This window comes from Eschscholzia californica, unplaced genomic scaffold (genome assembly GCF_041429995.1).
Source record: "Eschscholzia californica isolate CP2 unplaced genomic scaffold, dmEscCali1.0.p SCAF_2, whole genome shotgun sequence".
NCBI lineage: Eukaryota > Viridiplantae > Streptophyta > Magnoliopsida > Ranunculales > Papaveraceae > Eschscholzia > Eschscholzia californica.
The window spans coordinates 14,517,363-14,535,197 of record NW_028238309.1 but is presented as its reverse complement, the minus strand read 5'-3'; the positions used below and the strand labels follow the sequence as shown (position 1 = coordinate 14,535,197).

General features: G+C 37.7%; 1 protein-coding gene across 1 annotated transcript; it reads left to right on the top strand.

Moving 5' to 3' along the window:
- The first annotated feature begins 1,373 nt into the window (after positions 1-1,373).
- LOC147556422 (villin-4-like) lies at positions 1,374-17,347 on the top strand. Its single transcript, XM_086664321.1, has 24 exons — positions 1,374-1,505; positions 8,001-8,113; positions 8,981-9,080; positions 9,624-9,692; positions 9,825-10,061; positions 10,169-10,346; positions 10,433-10,565; positions 10,802-10,964; positions 11,058-11,205; positions 11,327-11,427; positions 11,574-11,729; positions 12,502-12,570; positions 12,726-12,794; positions 12,925-13,062; positions 14,021-14,149; positions 14,549-14,696; positions 14,824-14,834; positions 14,937-15,077; positions 15,355-15,480; positions 15,571-15,636; positions 15,802-16,120; positions 16,245-16,447; positions 16,565-16,723; positions 16,897-17,347. Exons 1-23 carry the CDS (start codon positions 1,497-1,499, stop codon positions 16,676-16,678), a joined length of 2,940 nt encoding a protein of 979 aa, XP_086520447.1. The 5' UTR covers positions 1,374-1,496; the 3' UTR covers positions 16,679-16,723; positions 16,897-17,347.
- Positions 17,348-17,835: the final 488 nt, after the last annotated feature.

Here is a 17,835-nt window from a genome sequence, read left to right as displayed (position 1 = left end):
AAAAATATAGAGTGTCTCTATATTGACACTTAGGAAAGAGAATCTCTATTTGATACTCGACTACTAGACTTTAAAGTTTCTGTTATAGTGCCCCATTGGAGATGCTCTAACATCCATTCTACAAATTGCACAAGCCAAACTAAACTCCAATGAAGTAATTACAATTATACATAACTTCACAACTTATTTTGCAAACGTGGAGTTTCTAGAACTTTCTTCATCCTCAATAAAATTATCCAGCAAAGATTCATATATCATGCATGATCAATATAATCTTTAGTATTCCCGGTATATCCATTTGATTCCATCATCTGAAGTTGTAACTCCATTGCCCTAGTCTCTAAACCTCTTGTAATTTTTGATCATTTTTCATTTGTTTGAGTAGGAGCAACGAGATCTAGCATTCAATGTTCAAAAATGGTCTCTCTGAAGATTATTTCATCTCCACGATCATGAATATGACCTTCTTTGCCTTCTTATCCTCCAATAGATTTCTTTATCAGATCCATCATAATCTTCATTTTCTTGAGCGGAATAAATCATCCGGGTTGTGTGGATTAGTTATTTGTAGGCGGTAAAATATATGTAAAAAATTTATCCTCCCAACTTCTGATTTTCAATATTGGTATGTAAATTTGAAAAAGAAAGTTCAGTTCAGTAATTAAGGAGAAAATGAATTTAGTAATGGAGTACGATTTTGGGAGAAAAAAACGAGAGAACTTGAGAATTGTATCTCGAAACGAAGATGAAAGGGGAATATTTCAGAGAGGGCATTTTTGTCATTCTCTACATGTACCACTCGTACAAACGTCACAAAACAGAAATCTAATGTTATTTTGCAAGTAGGGGAGGGGGGGTCTATATCAGCTGTTTCGAGAAACTGGGGATGTAATCCAAATATTGATATTAAATTGGGGGTCAATGTAAGAATCTCCATATTTTAAAATGGAATATAACACAGTCCATAACAGTTCATCATCTGGCCCGCGCTCTTTAGCTTGGATTAGTGATAAGCACGCCTCTCAACTTAAAACATAATCATTCTCTCTCTCTCTCTCTCTCTATTTTCTCTCTTCTTCTTCTTCTTCATTCATTCATTCATTTATTTTCTAGGGTATTTGGTTCATTCGAAGTTGATATGTTAATTATTTTAGAAGTTAGTAAAGCAGACTAATTCCATTTCAACTTCCACAAGGTACAATTTACACAACAACTTCTTTTTAGCTTATTTAATTTTTCGTTGAATTTATTTTGTTTCTTTGTTGTGAAATTAATGTTGAGTTCACTGTTTGATGTATAAGTTTGTATAATTTTGAGTTTTCAAAAGAAAGATAGTGATTTTATTATTCATATATATATATATATATATATATAGAGAGAGAGAGAGAGAGAGAGAGAGAGAGAGAGAGAGAGAGAATATTGGGTTTTTATAGTGGGCAAGGATTGATTTGGATTCTCATTTTAGTCTTAATTTGGTCTATAACTGAATTATTAAGATGAATCAGGTAGGAGAAGAAACTTCTCTATCCTAACTGTTTGTGGAAATTTTCATGTTTGAAATTGAACCAGTACGATATGTGTAACTGAATTTGCTGTTAATTGTATACTTGATATGGCGAGATATTGGGTATCATCCTCTTGTCTATCTATATGCACGAATGCTCAATATTCATGTATGTGATCGTTTGTGGAAATTTTCATGTTTGAAATTCAACTTTTGCTTGTACAATATACTTGATATCGCGAGATATTGTGTATCATCCTCTCGTCTATATACACGAATATCCAATATTTTTTTAATATCTTTACTAACATGTTGTTAGTTGCTCCCTGACCAATTTGACTTTGCATTTTGACTTTTGTTGTTCTCTGTATCGATCGGGAAGAGTTTGGCCCGTCTAATATTTCCGGTCAAGGAAAATTATCTGTTTAGCATTACAGAACTACAAGTACTCCTAGACCATAGGTCAAAACTTAGTTTTAACTCTAACATGATTGATGTCGATTAAAATTCCAAAAATTTCTTCATGTTGTAACTTAGGTGAAGTCGTTGGTAGTATTTAGAAGTTTCTTTTCTGAAATAATTGTAGTATCGTAAAATTGATTAAAACCCAGTAGAAGTATAAGGAATCGATTTGGAATTTAATTTCTTGTTTCCACTGTGGCTATGTCATATCTGATTCTTATATTGTGTATGAATCATGGGTTTAATGGATAAACATGTGAGAGGCGGTTTAGGTGACTTGTGGCGGTTTGTCCAATGGCGGTTTATGGAGCCAATTTGTGGCAGCTTCTAATTGTGGCAGTTTTGGATTCACAAATTGGACCCGGCTTATATTATTATAAATAGGGGGTTAAGGGCCAATGTATAATCACCAACAACAACACAACAACTACTCAATAGAGAGTTAGAGAGTGTGAGCAAGTAAGAGAGAAAATTTATTCATAGTTTTTGAGCGGTGTTAAATTTCTCGGTCGTCGAAGATTTAGTATAGAGGTTAATTTCTATACGGTACCATCTTGGGACGAACTTGCGGGTTGTGTGAGTCGTCTTCATCTATCCTTCAATAAAGATTTCTTGTTCGCCCGAGGACGTAGGCTTTAGGCCGAACCTCGTTAAATTCTGTTCGCATATTTGATTTTGGCTTAGCTTTTCGATTAATTTTCATAATCGGATCAATTTCTGGGTAGGTTCGATAGCTTCCGCGACTTTCAGTTCTAACAATTGGTATCAGAGCCTTGTTGAGATTGAACGAAGAGAAGATGGGATCGAGAAGTGGTACGGTCAAAGCAGGGAAATATGAGATAGAGAAGTTCAATGGGAAAAACGATTTTTCTTATTGGCGAATGCAGATGAAGAATCTGTTAATCTCGCAGAAATTACACAAGACGTTGACGGGAAAGAAACCAGGAGATATGTCAGATGAGGATTGGGAAGAGTTAGATCTCGAAGCACGGGCTACCATTATGTTGTGTCTTGAGAGGGACGTGGCGTTCCTAGTAGACGAAGAAACAACGGCGGCGGGTGTGTGGTTAAAACTAGAAAGCAGTTTCATGACGAAAACTTTAACGAATCGGGTCTACTTAAAATCCAAATTATTCACATGTAGAATGGAAGAGGGTTCTTCTATTCAGGAATATGTGAATAGGTTTGACAGGATTATCTCAGATTTGAAGGATATTGATGTTAAGGTTGAGGATGAGGACCAAGCCCTCATATTGTTACTTTCATTGCCTAAATCCTATGAGAACCTTGTTCAAACTTTGATGCTTGTTGGTGATAGTCTAAGCATGGAAGAGACGAGAAATTCGCTATTAGCGGATGACCTTCGTAAGGTTGCTACTAGCAGTATGGCGTCGGGTGGAGTAGACAAAGAACAAGCACAAGGGTTGTTTGTAACGAGGGGGAGGAGTAATGAAAGGGGAAAGGAAAAGGGCGGGAAATCTAGATCCAAATCTAGAGGCTCTTTCAAGAAAACGTGCTTTAGTTGTGGTGAGCTTGGCCACTTTAAAGCGGCTTGTCCAAAGAGAAAGTTGAAGCAAAAGAACGAAGGCTACAAGGAGAAACAAGAGATGCAAAAGGCGGGATATGTGTCAGAAGAGGCGGACGAATGTTTCTCGGTGACAGAGGTGTCTGAGAAGATCTTCGATAAGTGGATGCTTGATTCAGGGGCGTCACACCATATGTGCCCAAATAGGGAGTGATTTACTACCTATAGGAGTATAGATGGTGGTACAGTTATACTGGGTGATGATAGTATATGTAAAACTGTGGGACTCGGAACAATACGGATCAAGATGCACGATGGAGTGGTGAGAACATTGACGGACGTAAGACACATACCCGATTTGCGGAAAAATCTAATTTCCCTTGGTGTGTTGGAGCGGAACGGCTGTAAGATAATTATAGAGAATGGCTCCATAAAAGTCGTTAAGGGTTCTTTGGTGGTAATGAGAGGTACTCGTTACGGTAATTTATACAAACTTTTGGGGACAACAATTACTGGAGATGTAGCAGTAGGAATCAGTGGAAGGGATCCAACGGCTAGTACGAGGCTTTGGCATATGCGCCTTGGGCATATGTCAGAAAAAGGTCTATCTTTGATGTGCGGGAAAGGCTTGTTGAAGGACATGAAGAAGCCTTGCATGGAGTTTTGTGAGCATTGTGTGTTCGGGAAGGCACACAGGGTGACGTTCTCTACAAGCAAGCACATGAGCAAAAAGGTGTTAGACTACGTACACACCGATGTCTGGGGACCGGCAAAGTTACCTTCCAAGGGTGGTTCCAGGTATTTTGTTACATTCGTTGATGATCATTCGAGATTTGTCTGGCTTTATTTTCTGAAGCATAAGAATGAGGTATTCAACACATTCCTGGTGTGGAAAGCAATGGTTGAGAACAAAACTGGTCGAAAGCTGAAGACGTTAAGGTCGGATAATGGGACCGAGTACACGGATGGGGCATTCAAGGAGTTTTGTAATCAGGAAGGCATTGTGAGGCACTGGACAGTAGTAAACACACCTCAACAGAATGGAGTCGCAGAGAGATTGAACCGTACACTACTTGAGAAGGCTAGATGTATGCGCTCCAATTCTGGATTAGGCGTAGAATGATGGGCAGAATCTGTTGCTACAGCTTGTTATATTGTGAACAGGTCTCCACATTCTTCTTTAGATGGCGGCATACCTTACGAGGTGTGGTCAGGTGAACATGCAGATTACGGGAGACTTAGGGTTTTCGGTTGTACGACCTATTACCATGTTAAAGGTAACAAACTTGATAATAGAGCAAAGAAGGCAATTTTCTTAGGATATGCTACAGGAGTTAAGGGTTATCGGCTATGGTGTACGGAAGACAAGAAGTTTGTAATCAGCAGAGATGTGGTGTTTAATGAGTCGTCTATTGTAGCTATGACGAAAGCTACGGTGCCTAGTTGTGGTGATGTTGGGTCTACTAAAGCTCAAGTAGTGGAAGTAGAAGCCGAAGACCAACGGGTTTCTAGGAATCATGATCAGGTGGAGCATCAGGCTAATACTCAAGATGAGGAAATTGATGAACCCGATCATGAGGAGGTTCAAGGGGAAGGTACACAAGTTTTACAACAACAACAACAGGATGTTTCGGTATACACTAGGCCGAAACGGTTATATAAGCCGGTACAGAGGTTAGGGTCAGACACACCTCTTAGGCATTACGGGCAGGCAAATTTGGTTGAATATGCACTCTCGGTAGAAGACGACGAGCCGGTCACCTTCAAACAAGCTATTACCGCGGAGGAAAGAGAGAGTTGGTTGGTTGCTATGCAAGAAGAGATGAAGTCTCTTCACAAGAACCAGACGTGGGAGGTTGTCCCATTGCCCGAAGGTAAGTCTGTTATTGGTTGTAAATGGGTGTACAAGAAGAAAGGGGATTCTTCCGAAATCAAGGGTACAAGGTATAAGGCAAGACTAGTGGCCAAGGGTTATGCACAGAAAGAAGGGGTCGACTACAATGAGATTTTCTCACCGGTCGTGAAACATACTTCTATTCGGGTGCTATTGAGTATTGTTGCTCATAGTGATCTTGAGCTGGAACAACTCGATGTTAAAACCGCCTTCTTGCACGGGGATTTGGAAGAAGAAATTTATATGGCTCAACCCGAGGGATACAAGGTTGAGGGTAAAGAAAATCAAGTATGTCGTTTGAGGAAGTCTCTTTATGGATTGAAACAATCCCCTCGCCAATGGTACAAACGATTTGATTTTTTCATGCTAAAACATGGTTTTCGCAGAAGTGACTATGATTGTTGTGTATACATCAAGAAGCTTCGCGAATGTGACTTTATTTATCTCCTTTTGTATGTGGATGACATGCTTATTGCTTCTCGAAGCATGGTGGAGATAGATAAGTTGAAATCTCAACTCAGTCAAGAGTTTGAGATGAAAGACATGGGCGCTGCAAAGAAAATACTGGGAATGGAGATTAAGAGAGAGCGGTCAAGTAAGAAACTTTACTTGAATCAGAAAGGTTACATCGAACGAGTAGTTTCTCGATTCGGGATGCAGAATGCGAAGGCGGTGTCAACACCTTTGGCACCACACTTCAGGCTCTCGGGAAAACAATCTCCCACTACTACGGTGGAGAAGGATCATATGGATCGTGTACCGTATGCTAGTGCAGTTGGCAGTTTAATATACGCTATGGTGTGTACTCGTCCTGATATTTCACAAGCGGTCAGTGTGGTTAGTAGGTTTATGGCAAATCCGGGGAAGACACACTGGGAAGCTGTGAAATGGGTGTTGAGGTACTTGAAGGGTACCGTTGATACGGGTTTGTGCTTTGGTGGAGACACATGTCAGGTAAGCGGTTATGTTGACTCAGATTATGCTGGCGATCTAGATAGAAGACGATCTACTACTGGTTATGTATTTAGGGTACATGGTGCTCCAGTTAGTTGGCGATCGATGTTACAATCTACAGTTGCGTTATCTACTACGGAGGCCGAGTATATGGCTATGGCCGAGGGTGTGAAGGAAGCATTGTGGTTGTGGGGTCTTTTGGATGATCTAGGGATTAAGCAGGAGTGCGTGGATGTATGGTGTGATAGTCAAAGTGCGATCCACTTGGCGAAGAATCAGGTTCATCATGCTCGCACTAAGCATATCGATGTCAGGTATCACTTTGTACGAGATGTCATAGAGGAAGGTGATGTTTCTCTCATGAAGGTACACACAGATGAGAATCCCGCGGACATGTTGACTAAAGTGGTGACGTGTAGCAAGTTTCAGCATTGTCTGGAATTGCTGCAAATCGGCTCGTGTTAAGTTGCCCGAAAGGGCGTAATGGCGACAAGGTAATCTTTATGTGAAGGGTTGGTAGAACTACGGTAGGCTTGATCCTGTAAAAGGGTACGTAGGCAGCCATGGTCATATGGCGCAGTCGGATGAAGTTACAAGAAGCAGGTATATCTTACAAGGAGTATCCTGGTGTTCGTCCAAAATTTGAAGTGTATCAAATTGTGTACGAGGTGGAGAATTGTGAGAGGCGGTTTAGGTGACTTGTGGCGGTTTGTCCAATGGCAGTTTATGGAGCCAATTTGTGGCAGTTTCTAATTGTGGCAGTTTCTAATTGTGAATTGGATTCACAAATTGGACCCGGCTTATATTATTATAAATAGGGGGTTAAGGGCCAATGTATAATCACCAACAACAACACAACAACTACTCAATAGAGAGTTAGAGAGTGTGAGCAAGTAAGAGAGAAAATTTATTCATAGTTTTTGAGCGGTGTTAAATTTCTCGGTCGTCGAAGATTTAGTATAGAGGTTAATTTCTATACGGTACCATCTTGGGACGAACTTGCGGGTTGTGTGAGTCGTCTTCATCTATCCTTCAATAAAGATTTCTTGTTCGCCCGAGGACGTAGGCTTTAGGCCGAACCTCGTTAAATTCTGTTCGCATATTTGATTTTGGCTTAGCTTTTCGATTAATCTTCATAATCAGATCAATTTCTGGGTAGGTTCGATAGCTTCCGCGACTTTCAGTTCTAACAAAACATTTATAGACGTTCCTCTGAAACTTGTAAGAGTATTGAGCTAGATATGTTATTTTGACATTGTTAAGAACCTTTCAAATATAGAAGTCTATAAATGGTGAGCACATGTACCTGACTTCACACTTCTGAGTAATTCACTTCGTACCATCAACGCATCAAAACCGAGGCCCGCTAAATATTTGAACCATAAGGCCCAGCAAAATGCATGTGTTATATCATGAAACGAGTGAAGGCAATTGTTAATTGGCGAGTACAGGATGTATCACCATTTGACTAGTTATGATGTGTTGATATTGTGTTCATGACCAACTTATTTTTCTTTCCAGAGCTTTGGTGCTTGAAATCTTTCGGAAGCTTTTAGTTCCTTTCGACCTTCATTTTACGTTTAACTTCTTTTGAGTTTCTTTTCTGAATTGTGGCTTTCTTTCTGCCTAATAATGCATGTTTTCATAAAATCGTTTTACAGGAAATCTCTGGTTCTCTCGACGAACCAAGGGGACCTCTCAAGCCAGACAACAAAAGTATGGCTGTTTCTATGAGGGATTTGGATCCTGCTTTCCAGGGAGCTGGACAAAAGGCGTATCCTTTACATTAGGAACTACTTGAGTGGTATTTCTTTAGGACTTGCAGGTGATCTACAAGAAGAATAAAGGCACAAAATATATTATGTATAGAGTACAAACTACTAAGTGCTCGACACTGATGACTTGATGAGTGCAAATCAAATTCGTCGAACTGTCGTAATAACTTCACATACGTTAATCAGAATTGGTGAGAGGAAATGTGCAAGTTACATAGCCGAGATAAAGTTAAAGCTGAAGTCAGATACTTGAATAAATAGAAATTTCCTTTGATTTTCTGGCTGTCAAAGTATGTGTCTACTACATGTCACAATGGAAGGATATTTATGGGCAAAATATGACAACTGGCTTATTGTTGCATCTTGTAGGACCTTCATTGGAATGGGCTGCTCAGACGCATATGAGCTACAAGCTTACTGTTCAAAAGCAATTCGCAGATTGCTGTGATCTCTAAGTTTGTAACGGAGATAATTTTATCTGGACAAAACTTTAGACCTTGCTACCGCCTCTGATTAGTTTTCCTCCAAAAACTTTATTCCTTAGAAGAACAACTTGAATTTCCAAAACTCTAGACCTTGCTACCGTTCACTTCAAGACTTAGTTTTGTGTTTGGATATAGATTAACATAAATTAACTTTCAAAAACTCTCAAACAGAGACTAACACATGAAGGAAGAACATCCACACCACCCTCTGAAGGGCAAAGGGGATATTTAATTTTCCAAAGACTATGCAAAACAATCATGATACTTTTTAAATATGTGTTTCTGTGTTGTGTATTTTTGTTTATCCGCGCGTGGGCGTGATATATAGTTTTATTGCTTTCAAGTTGCACATTGCCATAGTTTTCCTTGACCAATATATAGTGAAACAGAAATCTGGCGCATTGAGAATTTCCACCCTGTGCCTGTCCCGAAGTCTTCTCAGGGAAAGTTCTTTACAGGAGATTCATACATTGTTTTGAAAGTAAGTCGCAAGTTGAAGCATTTGATTGATGTGTGTTTTTGTCATATATTTGTTTGTAGATTCCCCAAATACAGTTTTGATGTTCACATATATATTATGTGTTTGTTGTTAGCACAAAGTCTTAATATGAACAGTTGATTCATCATCTGAATAGAAAAACTTGTCACTGGAGCATTAAGACCACCTTCCATATTCTTCAAAAGCCTGGTTCTCCATTTATTTGAATTTAGCGGTATTTGGCAAAGCACTTTCAATTGACGAACTTATATGCTTCTTGGGGAGTTAAAGGATATGAGTTATTTGATGCCACAAATGAAGAATGCACCTTTTACTTGACTCTAAAGTCTAAACTTGATATTAAATAAATATATCAACATGGTCTCGATCCCCTCGTAATCTGCGCATCAGTTCTCCTTTTAATAATTATTTGAGAATAATTGTTTATCTCTTGTACTATGATCTCATCTTTACAATTAAATCTGATCTATTTCATAAAACTGAAGCAACCATATTGAAGGCTTCGAATTGTCACACTTTGTGCAGACAACCGCGTTGAAAAGTGGTGCATTACGACATGATATCCATTATTGGCTAGGAAAGGATACTAGTCAGGTCAGTTGCAAATTCCGCAGTTTATTTGTAAAGTCGGCGTTGAGAAAGATAAAGTAGATTTTCATCTACTTTATCAGTTAAAAGACTAAGACAACCGAATTTTCTTATCGTTTAACTGTAAAAATATAATAGGATGAAGCTGGTGCAGCAGCCATGAAAACAGTTGAACTAGATGCAGCCCTTGGAGGGCGTGCAGTCCAATACCGAGAAGTGCAGGGTCATGAAACTGAGAAGTTCCTTTCATATTTTAAACCGTGTATCATTCCTCAAGCAGGGGGTACTTCATCTGGGTTCAAGCATGTTGAAGCTGAGGAGCATCAGACACGTCTATATGTCTGCAAAGGGAAACATGTTGTCCATGTAACAGAGGTAATTTAACATGGCTAGCTTTACTTGTCGAGGCAGTTATGTTCTTCCCTATTTATATATTTTAATATTTCTATCTGAATTTCTTAAGCTCTGTATATATTTCTTAGGTCGCCTTTTCAAGATCAACCCTCAATCATGACGACATTTTTATTCTTGATACCAAGTCTAAAATTTTTCAATTTAATGGTTCTAACTCATCCATTCAAGAGAGGGCTAAATCTCTTGAAGTTGTTCAGTACATTAAAGATACTTATCATGATGGAAAATGTGAGGTAGCTTCCATTGGTAAGTGAGTAGTTTACCATAAAAGCTAAGTGATAATATTTGAATTATTAGCATCATTTTGGTTGAACTTTTCCGTTACTTCATAGAGGACGGAAAGTTAATGTCCGATGCTGAAACTGGAGAATTCTGGGGATTTTTTGGCGGCTTTGCTCCTCTTCCAAGGAAGACAGCCACTGCAGATAACAAAACATTGGAAGCTTTTTCTGCAAAGCTCCTACAGTGAGTTATTTCTTGAGGCATACTTGATTAGTTTGTATGGTTTTACCATTTGATCACTACTTCTCTAAATTATTTAAATGATCTTCATGTTCGAAAAAACTAATAGAACTGGCTTAAAGAATAATTCACTGCCTTAAGAATCTTTTCTTTGTTAAGTAAAAGAAGTGATCAGAATAAGAAGAAATAATTTGGATATTTCAGTTTGGTTCAAATAAAATTTATGTTTCCCTCTCTAGCATCAAGAAAGGGCAAGTAGAACCTGTCGATGCTGATTCTTTGACAAGGGAGTTGCTGGATACAAACAGTTGTTTTCTTCTGGATTGTGGTTTAGAAGTGTTTGTGTGGATGGGAAGAAATACTTCTCTTGATGATAGAAAAGCAGCCAGTACAGCTGGAGAAGTAATAGTCTCATTTTCTTTTTAATGCACATAGGCTGCGTCCACCAGATGCAAATTCTATAAGCTTGTTATATATTTATGATCTCACTTACAGGTGTTGCTCCATGAATCTGATCGACCGAAATCTCACATAACTCGCGCTATCGAAGGATTTGAGACAGTGATGTTCCGATCGAAGTTTGATTCATGGCCTCGGACAACTGATGTAACTGTATCTGAGGATGGAAGAGGAAAAGTTGCAGGTGCGTAATCAAAATACTTTTTGTTGTTTCATAATGAGAAACTTCCTATTTTCTTGCGGCTTTGTCTATCGAAAACTTTTTATTTAGTATCTGAGATTCTTAATTATTGACAATTTTGTAGCACTTCTTAGGCGACAAGGACTTAATGTTAAGGGCCTTCTAAAGGCTACTCCTGCTAAAGAAGAACCTCAGCCATATATTGACTGCACAGGAAATTTGCAGGTGCTGTTATAGCTCAATAACTCATTCCTTTATCGATTTGATTTTTTAGAATTTTTAATGAAGAAGTGAAAATTAGGAACCATTCTAAGAAGTAAAAAAATCATGCCGTTCAAGTGCTAAATACGGATTCCAGCTTGGCTACGCAGGTTTGGCGTGTAAATGGCCAAGGAAAGACTCTCATACCAGCTGCTGAACAGTCTAAGTTCTATAGCGGAGATTGCTGTATCTTTCAATATTCATATCCAGGAGAAGATAAAGAGGAATACCTTGTTGGTACTTGGATAGGGAAGCAAAGTGTCCAGGTAAAGTTGATTTAAGTAATCAAGAATTTTGTCTGATTTCCTAAACATCTTTAATAGTGCACTAAAACTCAAAATGCGGAACATTAAACCAAAAGATGATAAAACGAAGTACACCTTCTGCTATGTCCCCTTTTCATTATATATTTGTCAGCCAAGACTTTCCTATAAAAGGAGGCAAGGCCCACAAGAGACTCTATTCGGTAGGAAAAACTAGAAAGTGAAGTTGAATTGTATCAGCTCGATCTGGACTGTGGGATAAGTCTATTTAATCGGCCTAACATGTATCTCAGCACCAGCCACATTTCCCCCGCTTTATGGCAGTAAACCCACTCAGCTCAACCCAGTTTTACATGGTACATGGTTTTTTTGACATGGGTTAGCCTTGGACCACCCCACGCTTCCCCACCTTACTAAGGGTTTGGCCCCCTGTAACTACATAGTTACAAGTTACAACATTGGTAATATTTGTATGAATATTACTCAGTTCAGACTCAATTTGGAAGAACTTGTTTTTTCTTAAGAAAACGTCCATCAAAAGTTTTGCTCGTAATAACTGAAAATCAATAGGATCTTTTCTTGCCACTAGAATGAGTCCATCAGAAATTAAGGAATGGACCTTTATGATTGTAAAATAGTATTCTCATTAAGTTAGTTTCAGGATGCAGTCTCATGAACTGAAACATTAGTTTGGGTTTACATTGTCTACATAATTTGATAAAATTTACTTACTTACAATTTGTTATATACCCTATGAATTTGAAACTGAATTCAGGAAGAGAGAACTGTGGCGATTTCACTGGCAAGCAAGATGGTCGAAGCTTTGAAGGCTCAGCCAGTGCAGGTATTGCCACCAAGATATTTTGTGGGGACTCAGTAACCTGCAAGAACATTATGTTTGGGCTGACAAATAACAACAGCAGCATTTTGTATCTTAATATCAGATGCCATTCTGTGCATTCGGTTGTATGTATAATTTTTCTCATTATCTTTGTACAGGCTCGTATCTATGAAGGAAATGAACCTATTCAGTTCTTCTCAATCTTTCAGACCTTTATTTTGTTTAAGGTTAGTATAAGTTACTGTTATCTATTTTGTTCATGAGAAAAAAAAAGTTTGTTAACTTAGGCTTCTCTTCTACTTCTTTTTATCTTTTATTCCATAAATTTCAAACAAGAATTTCTGCCAAACTTAATAGGGAGGTTTTAGTGTCGGATATAAGAATTATGTTGCAGAGAAAGAAAATGCAGATGATACTTACAGTGAAGATGGAATAGCATTATTTCGGGTTCAAGGTACTGGACCTGAGAATATGCAAGCAATTCAAGTTGAACCTGTAAGTTCACTTCCTTGTACCTATTTGGTTCAAACGTAGTATTGCATCTCATTTCCCCTACCAATGGCTAATAACTGATAAGTCTTCTCTTTCAAGTAGTCTAACTTGGAAGATAGGACTCGATTGTCATTATACCTCAAATTTCCCTGTATTATTCCACTTTTGTCACCTATCTTGATCTAAAGTTGGCCTAAATAATGAACATATGAATATGATACACGACTTCCTCGGGAACATGTTCAGCTAAATATTACGTTGGGGTCTTTTATTTATTGCTTTCACTTTTTCATGATTTTTAAAAGTGTCCTCAAACTTGACACTCTAAATTAGGCATCATTTCATATATCCGTTCTTACGAACTCAAATATCTCGATTTTTCAGTTCTAGCATTATATCTTAAAATTTGCTCTCTTGGGGATCATAGAGAATTTTCTCAAAATTCGATATTAACTAATCTGTGCATCTCTAAAATCAAAATATAATGACCACCTAACGTCTTTTTTTTTTTTTTTTTTTCTTTTTTATGTTATAATTTATGGGCAAATGTTATTTTCATAACATTTAATTTGCTTGTTCTAAAACAGGCTTACCAAACAAATAGTTTCATCATAATATATAAGAGTTATTACAATATTCTTTGTTGATAGAGGGAACCTAGATTACCCAATATATTCAAGGACAGCATTTTTGGCATAAAATGATAAAATTGAAATTTTTGATTTCCAAATAGCGATAAGCGCAAAATTCAAATCGTAATACCTTTCGAAACATCAAAGAAATGTCATTGATATCTATGAATTTGATTAATTGGTTTGTGGTATTCGTTTGACTTGCTCCTTTGCATCTGAGAGTGCTTTTAAGTTTCTTGTTTCATACACATTTATACGAGTTTGTTGCCTATACTGGACGCTTTTAAGTTCAACCGAGATCTGCTTACATGCTATTTTATGTTTATCAGGTGGCAGCATCTTTAAATTCTTGCTACTGTTACATATTGCATAATGATTCCACTGTGTTTAAGTGGAGTGGAAGTCTTACTACCGCAGAAGACCAAGAGCTTGTTGAGAGACATCTAGATCTAATCAAGGTATATTCTTTTACTTGCTAAGTCTCCATTGCCATGTGGTATTGTGAACTTGAAAGTGGATAAATTTGATGAAAGAGCTTATGTGTCATACCACATGACATGGACATGGGTGTGGGTACCCATTTCCACATAGGTGCGAGGTCTCAATACTGTGGTCTGTGAGTGGAAAAAGACCAGTACGGGGATACATGCCATACACATTATTTTTGTTCTCTTATTTATGCAAAAATATGCACAAGATACATGTAAAAGCATATATACCAACTGAACGATTAGAATTTTTAACAAGGGTATCAGACTGTGAATCAGAGTGCCCAAGTATTTTTCGCAACGTTAGTACTGAAAAAGGGAACCATGTCATATACAATAGGTTTGATATGTGTTTTTTATTGCCCACAGCCAAATATCCAGTCCAAACCACAGAAGGAAGGAACAGAATCTGATCAATTCTGGGAGTTGCTTGGAGGTAAACATGAGTACCCTGGCCAGAAGATTGCAAAGGAAGCAGAAAATGATCCTCACCTATTTTCTTGCTCTTTAGTGAAAGGTAGTATTTAAAACGGTTTCTTTTATTCTAATGTTGGGTAGTGTTATTAAATCTAACTAATCTGTACATTCATCTACTAATACCACATTTGTGATTTCGGTTATCGGCAATGTTCTCTGAACTGAAGGAAATTTAAAGGTGCGTTCTTTACTACTTTGGGTTTTCTATGTTCTTGGTTGATCAAATATAATAAAACGGTTACATAATACTTACCTTTGATATTATATATTCTCCTTGCAGGTGACGGAGATATTCAATTTCAGCCAGGATGATCTGATGACAGAAGACGTGTTCATCCTGGATTGTCATTCGGATGTATTTGTTTGGATAGGGCAACAAGTGGACTCCAAGACTAAAATGCAAGCTTTGCCCATTGCAGAAGTATGTTTTCTTCTCACCAAAACTAGGTCGCGATTTGATACTAACTTTTTTTTATGATTGAGAACTACTAAGATCAAGTCTGATGAGCAAAGTCTTTTACCAAGTACAGGTTTTAACTTTATTGTGGTAGCTGAAGTATGATTTAGCTACAATTAGACCATGATTTATAGCATTCACCAGATAACTTATTGGATAACCTAAAATAGGCATACTAAACGTCATAAGTCTTTCTACATCATGCTCTAAAGTCTTATTTCTTTCTTTTTGATTTCACCAGAAATACCTTGAACATGACGTTCTTTTAGAGAACATATCTCGTCAAGCTCCAATATTTATTGTTACTGAAGGTTTCGAACCACCTTTCTTCACACGTTTTTTTACATGGGACTCTGCAAAATCAGCTGTAAGTGGTCCTGCAAGACTGGGAACTCACTAATAATCAATAGGTCCAAAATATAGGAAAGGTCATATGTTTATTTCTGTTCTATGATAGATGCACGGAAACTCATTCCAGAAGAAGCTTTCCATAATGAAGAATGGAGTTTCTGCAACTGTTGAGGTAAGGATAACTGTAACTTATATTAATCAAAGAGACAGCTAACCGGATCTTGGCATCATTTCTGACTTGAAAACATTATTCAGCTGGCATCTAATGTTGTATGTATCCATACCTTTTCCTCCATTTTTCCTATATTAACATTAGATAGATATCTTCTCATGACAGAAACCGAAGAAGAGGACACCAGTATATGCCGGAAGGTCTACTGTACCAGACAAGTCACAGCGAACCCGAAGCATGTCTTTTAGCCCTGACCGAGTTCGTGTGCGAGGCAGATCTCCAGCCTTCACTGCACTAGCTGCTAATTTTGAGAATTCAAATGCTAGAAATCTTTCTACCCCACCGCCAATTGTAAGAAAAATCTATCCGAAATCCGTCACTCCTGATTCAAAAAAATTGGCTTCTAGATCAGCAACCATAGCAGCACTCACAGCCAGTTTTGTTCAACCTGCACCAGCAAATAGTTCTGTCCAACCTCCTACAGGTATAAATTGGTTGACATTTTTTTACCCGCACAAAAGAATATAAATAAATAAGATATATAGTATGTTCACATATTTCTTAAGGTATAATGATAGAGATAAATTATAATCGTTTTCATTTTCTAGTGGATGAAGTTATATCTGAGACCCCAAAAAAGTCGGATGCAAACTCCAACTCAATGAGCAGTAGAATAGAATCCCTCACTATACAGGAAGATGTCAAGGAAGGTGAGGCGGAAGATGAAGAAGGGCTTCCTATTTATCCCTATGAACGTCTTAAAGTATTTTCAACAGATCCTACTGCCGACATTGATGTAACTAAGCGAGAGGTAAAATAACCCAAAATTGAGAAGACATCGTCGTATCATTGTTTATTTTCCGGGGTTTAGAAAACGAATGTGGGATTTAAATCTAAGAATTTAAAGTTTTTGTGCATTACATTGCAGACATATCTTTCTTCAGAAGAGTTCAGAGAGAAATTCGGCATGACAAAGGATGCTTTCTATAAGTTACCCAAATGGAAGCAGAATAAGCTTAAAATGGCACTTCAGTTATTCTGAAGTCATCTTAATTAATCAAGTTTCTATTTGGCACATCTTAGGCAGGTAGGAAGAAGGCATGCTTACCAATTTGTATGATCTCTATCCCTTTTTTATTCTTCCCAAGGTTTCATCTTATTGCTTCTAACCAAAAAATAATATGATCAAAACCTGAAATTGAAAAACCGACAATTTATTGCTAATAAATGGCTAACTTTTGCTTGATTTCTTTATGACAGGTGGCTTAATTTCTTTTCCGTGACGGACAGCGTTGCCCTTTATTGAGCTGCTTCTGCACCCAAAAAGCTCAGTGTCATCCTTCATAGACTGCTACCTGAGTTTTCTCAGCTTTCCTTTTGGTCTTTGTTTTGATTTCCAACTTTGTTGTTTGTCCATGTCGAGACTAGATATTTTTTTATCGCCACGGATTGGTATTGAAGGTGATTTTTTCTCTTCTCAACAATTGTTTCTAGAGGTATTTTGTTATTGAGGATGTTTTTGTGTATAGCAGAGTGTAAAAGCATTTAGTGTGATAACCAACTCGGTCATCAAATACTAATGCATTATCGAGTTCTTGTATAGTTTTGTTACAAGAATGAAGCTGTTTATACTTGTGTAAATTGTATAATAGATTGGATTTGTGACAGTGAGATTAATGAAATGAAAAAACAGTAGTGCTGGTTTGGCTAATAGTATCTTTCTAGCTTATTCTTTGGTTATACTTTCTTCTCCAATTGGGAATCGGGTTTTCTCTTGCTATCTTGAAAGCAACATATGAATCTCTGAACGGCGCTGTTGATTCTGCAATTTGGCTCACCTTTTTCTGGTTGCTGTATCATTATGGTTTAACCAGAAGGGTTTGCCCTCGAACATGACTGTGGATCCGGATCAATAGAGATTTGTCTAAGACAAGTTCGATATAATTCGAGTCCTTTGTGGGAAATGGTACTTGTACACAGTCCAGGAATTATTTCTTTTTAAAACTACTTAAATCGTTGTTCGCAAATGTTTCGGCGATTAATTTAAGGCACAATTTGTACTCTTATTTTCGAATTATGAGATTTTCGTAAAACAGTTTGATGCTCAACTATATATACTGTCACCTCTTGAATTACATTATCAGTCAGACCATACGGCTAGGAAATAAAAGCATTTCTCAAGAAAGAAAAGCTTTCCAG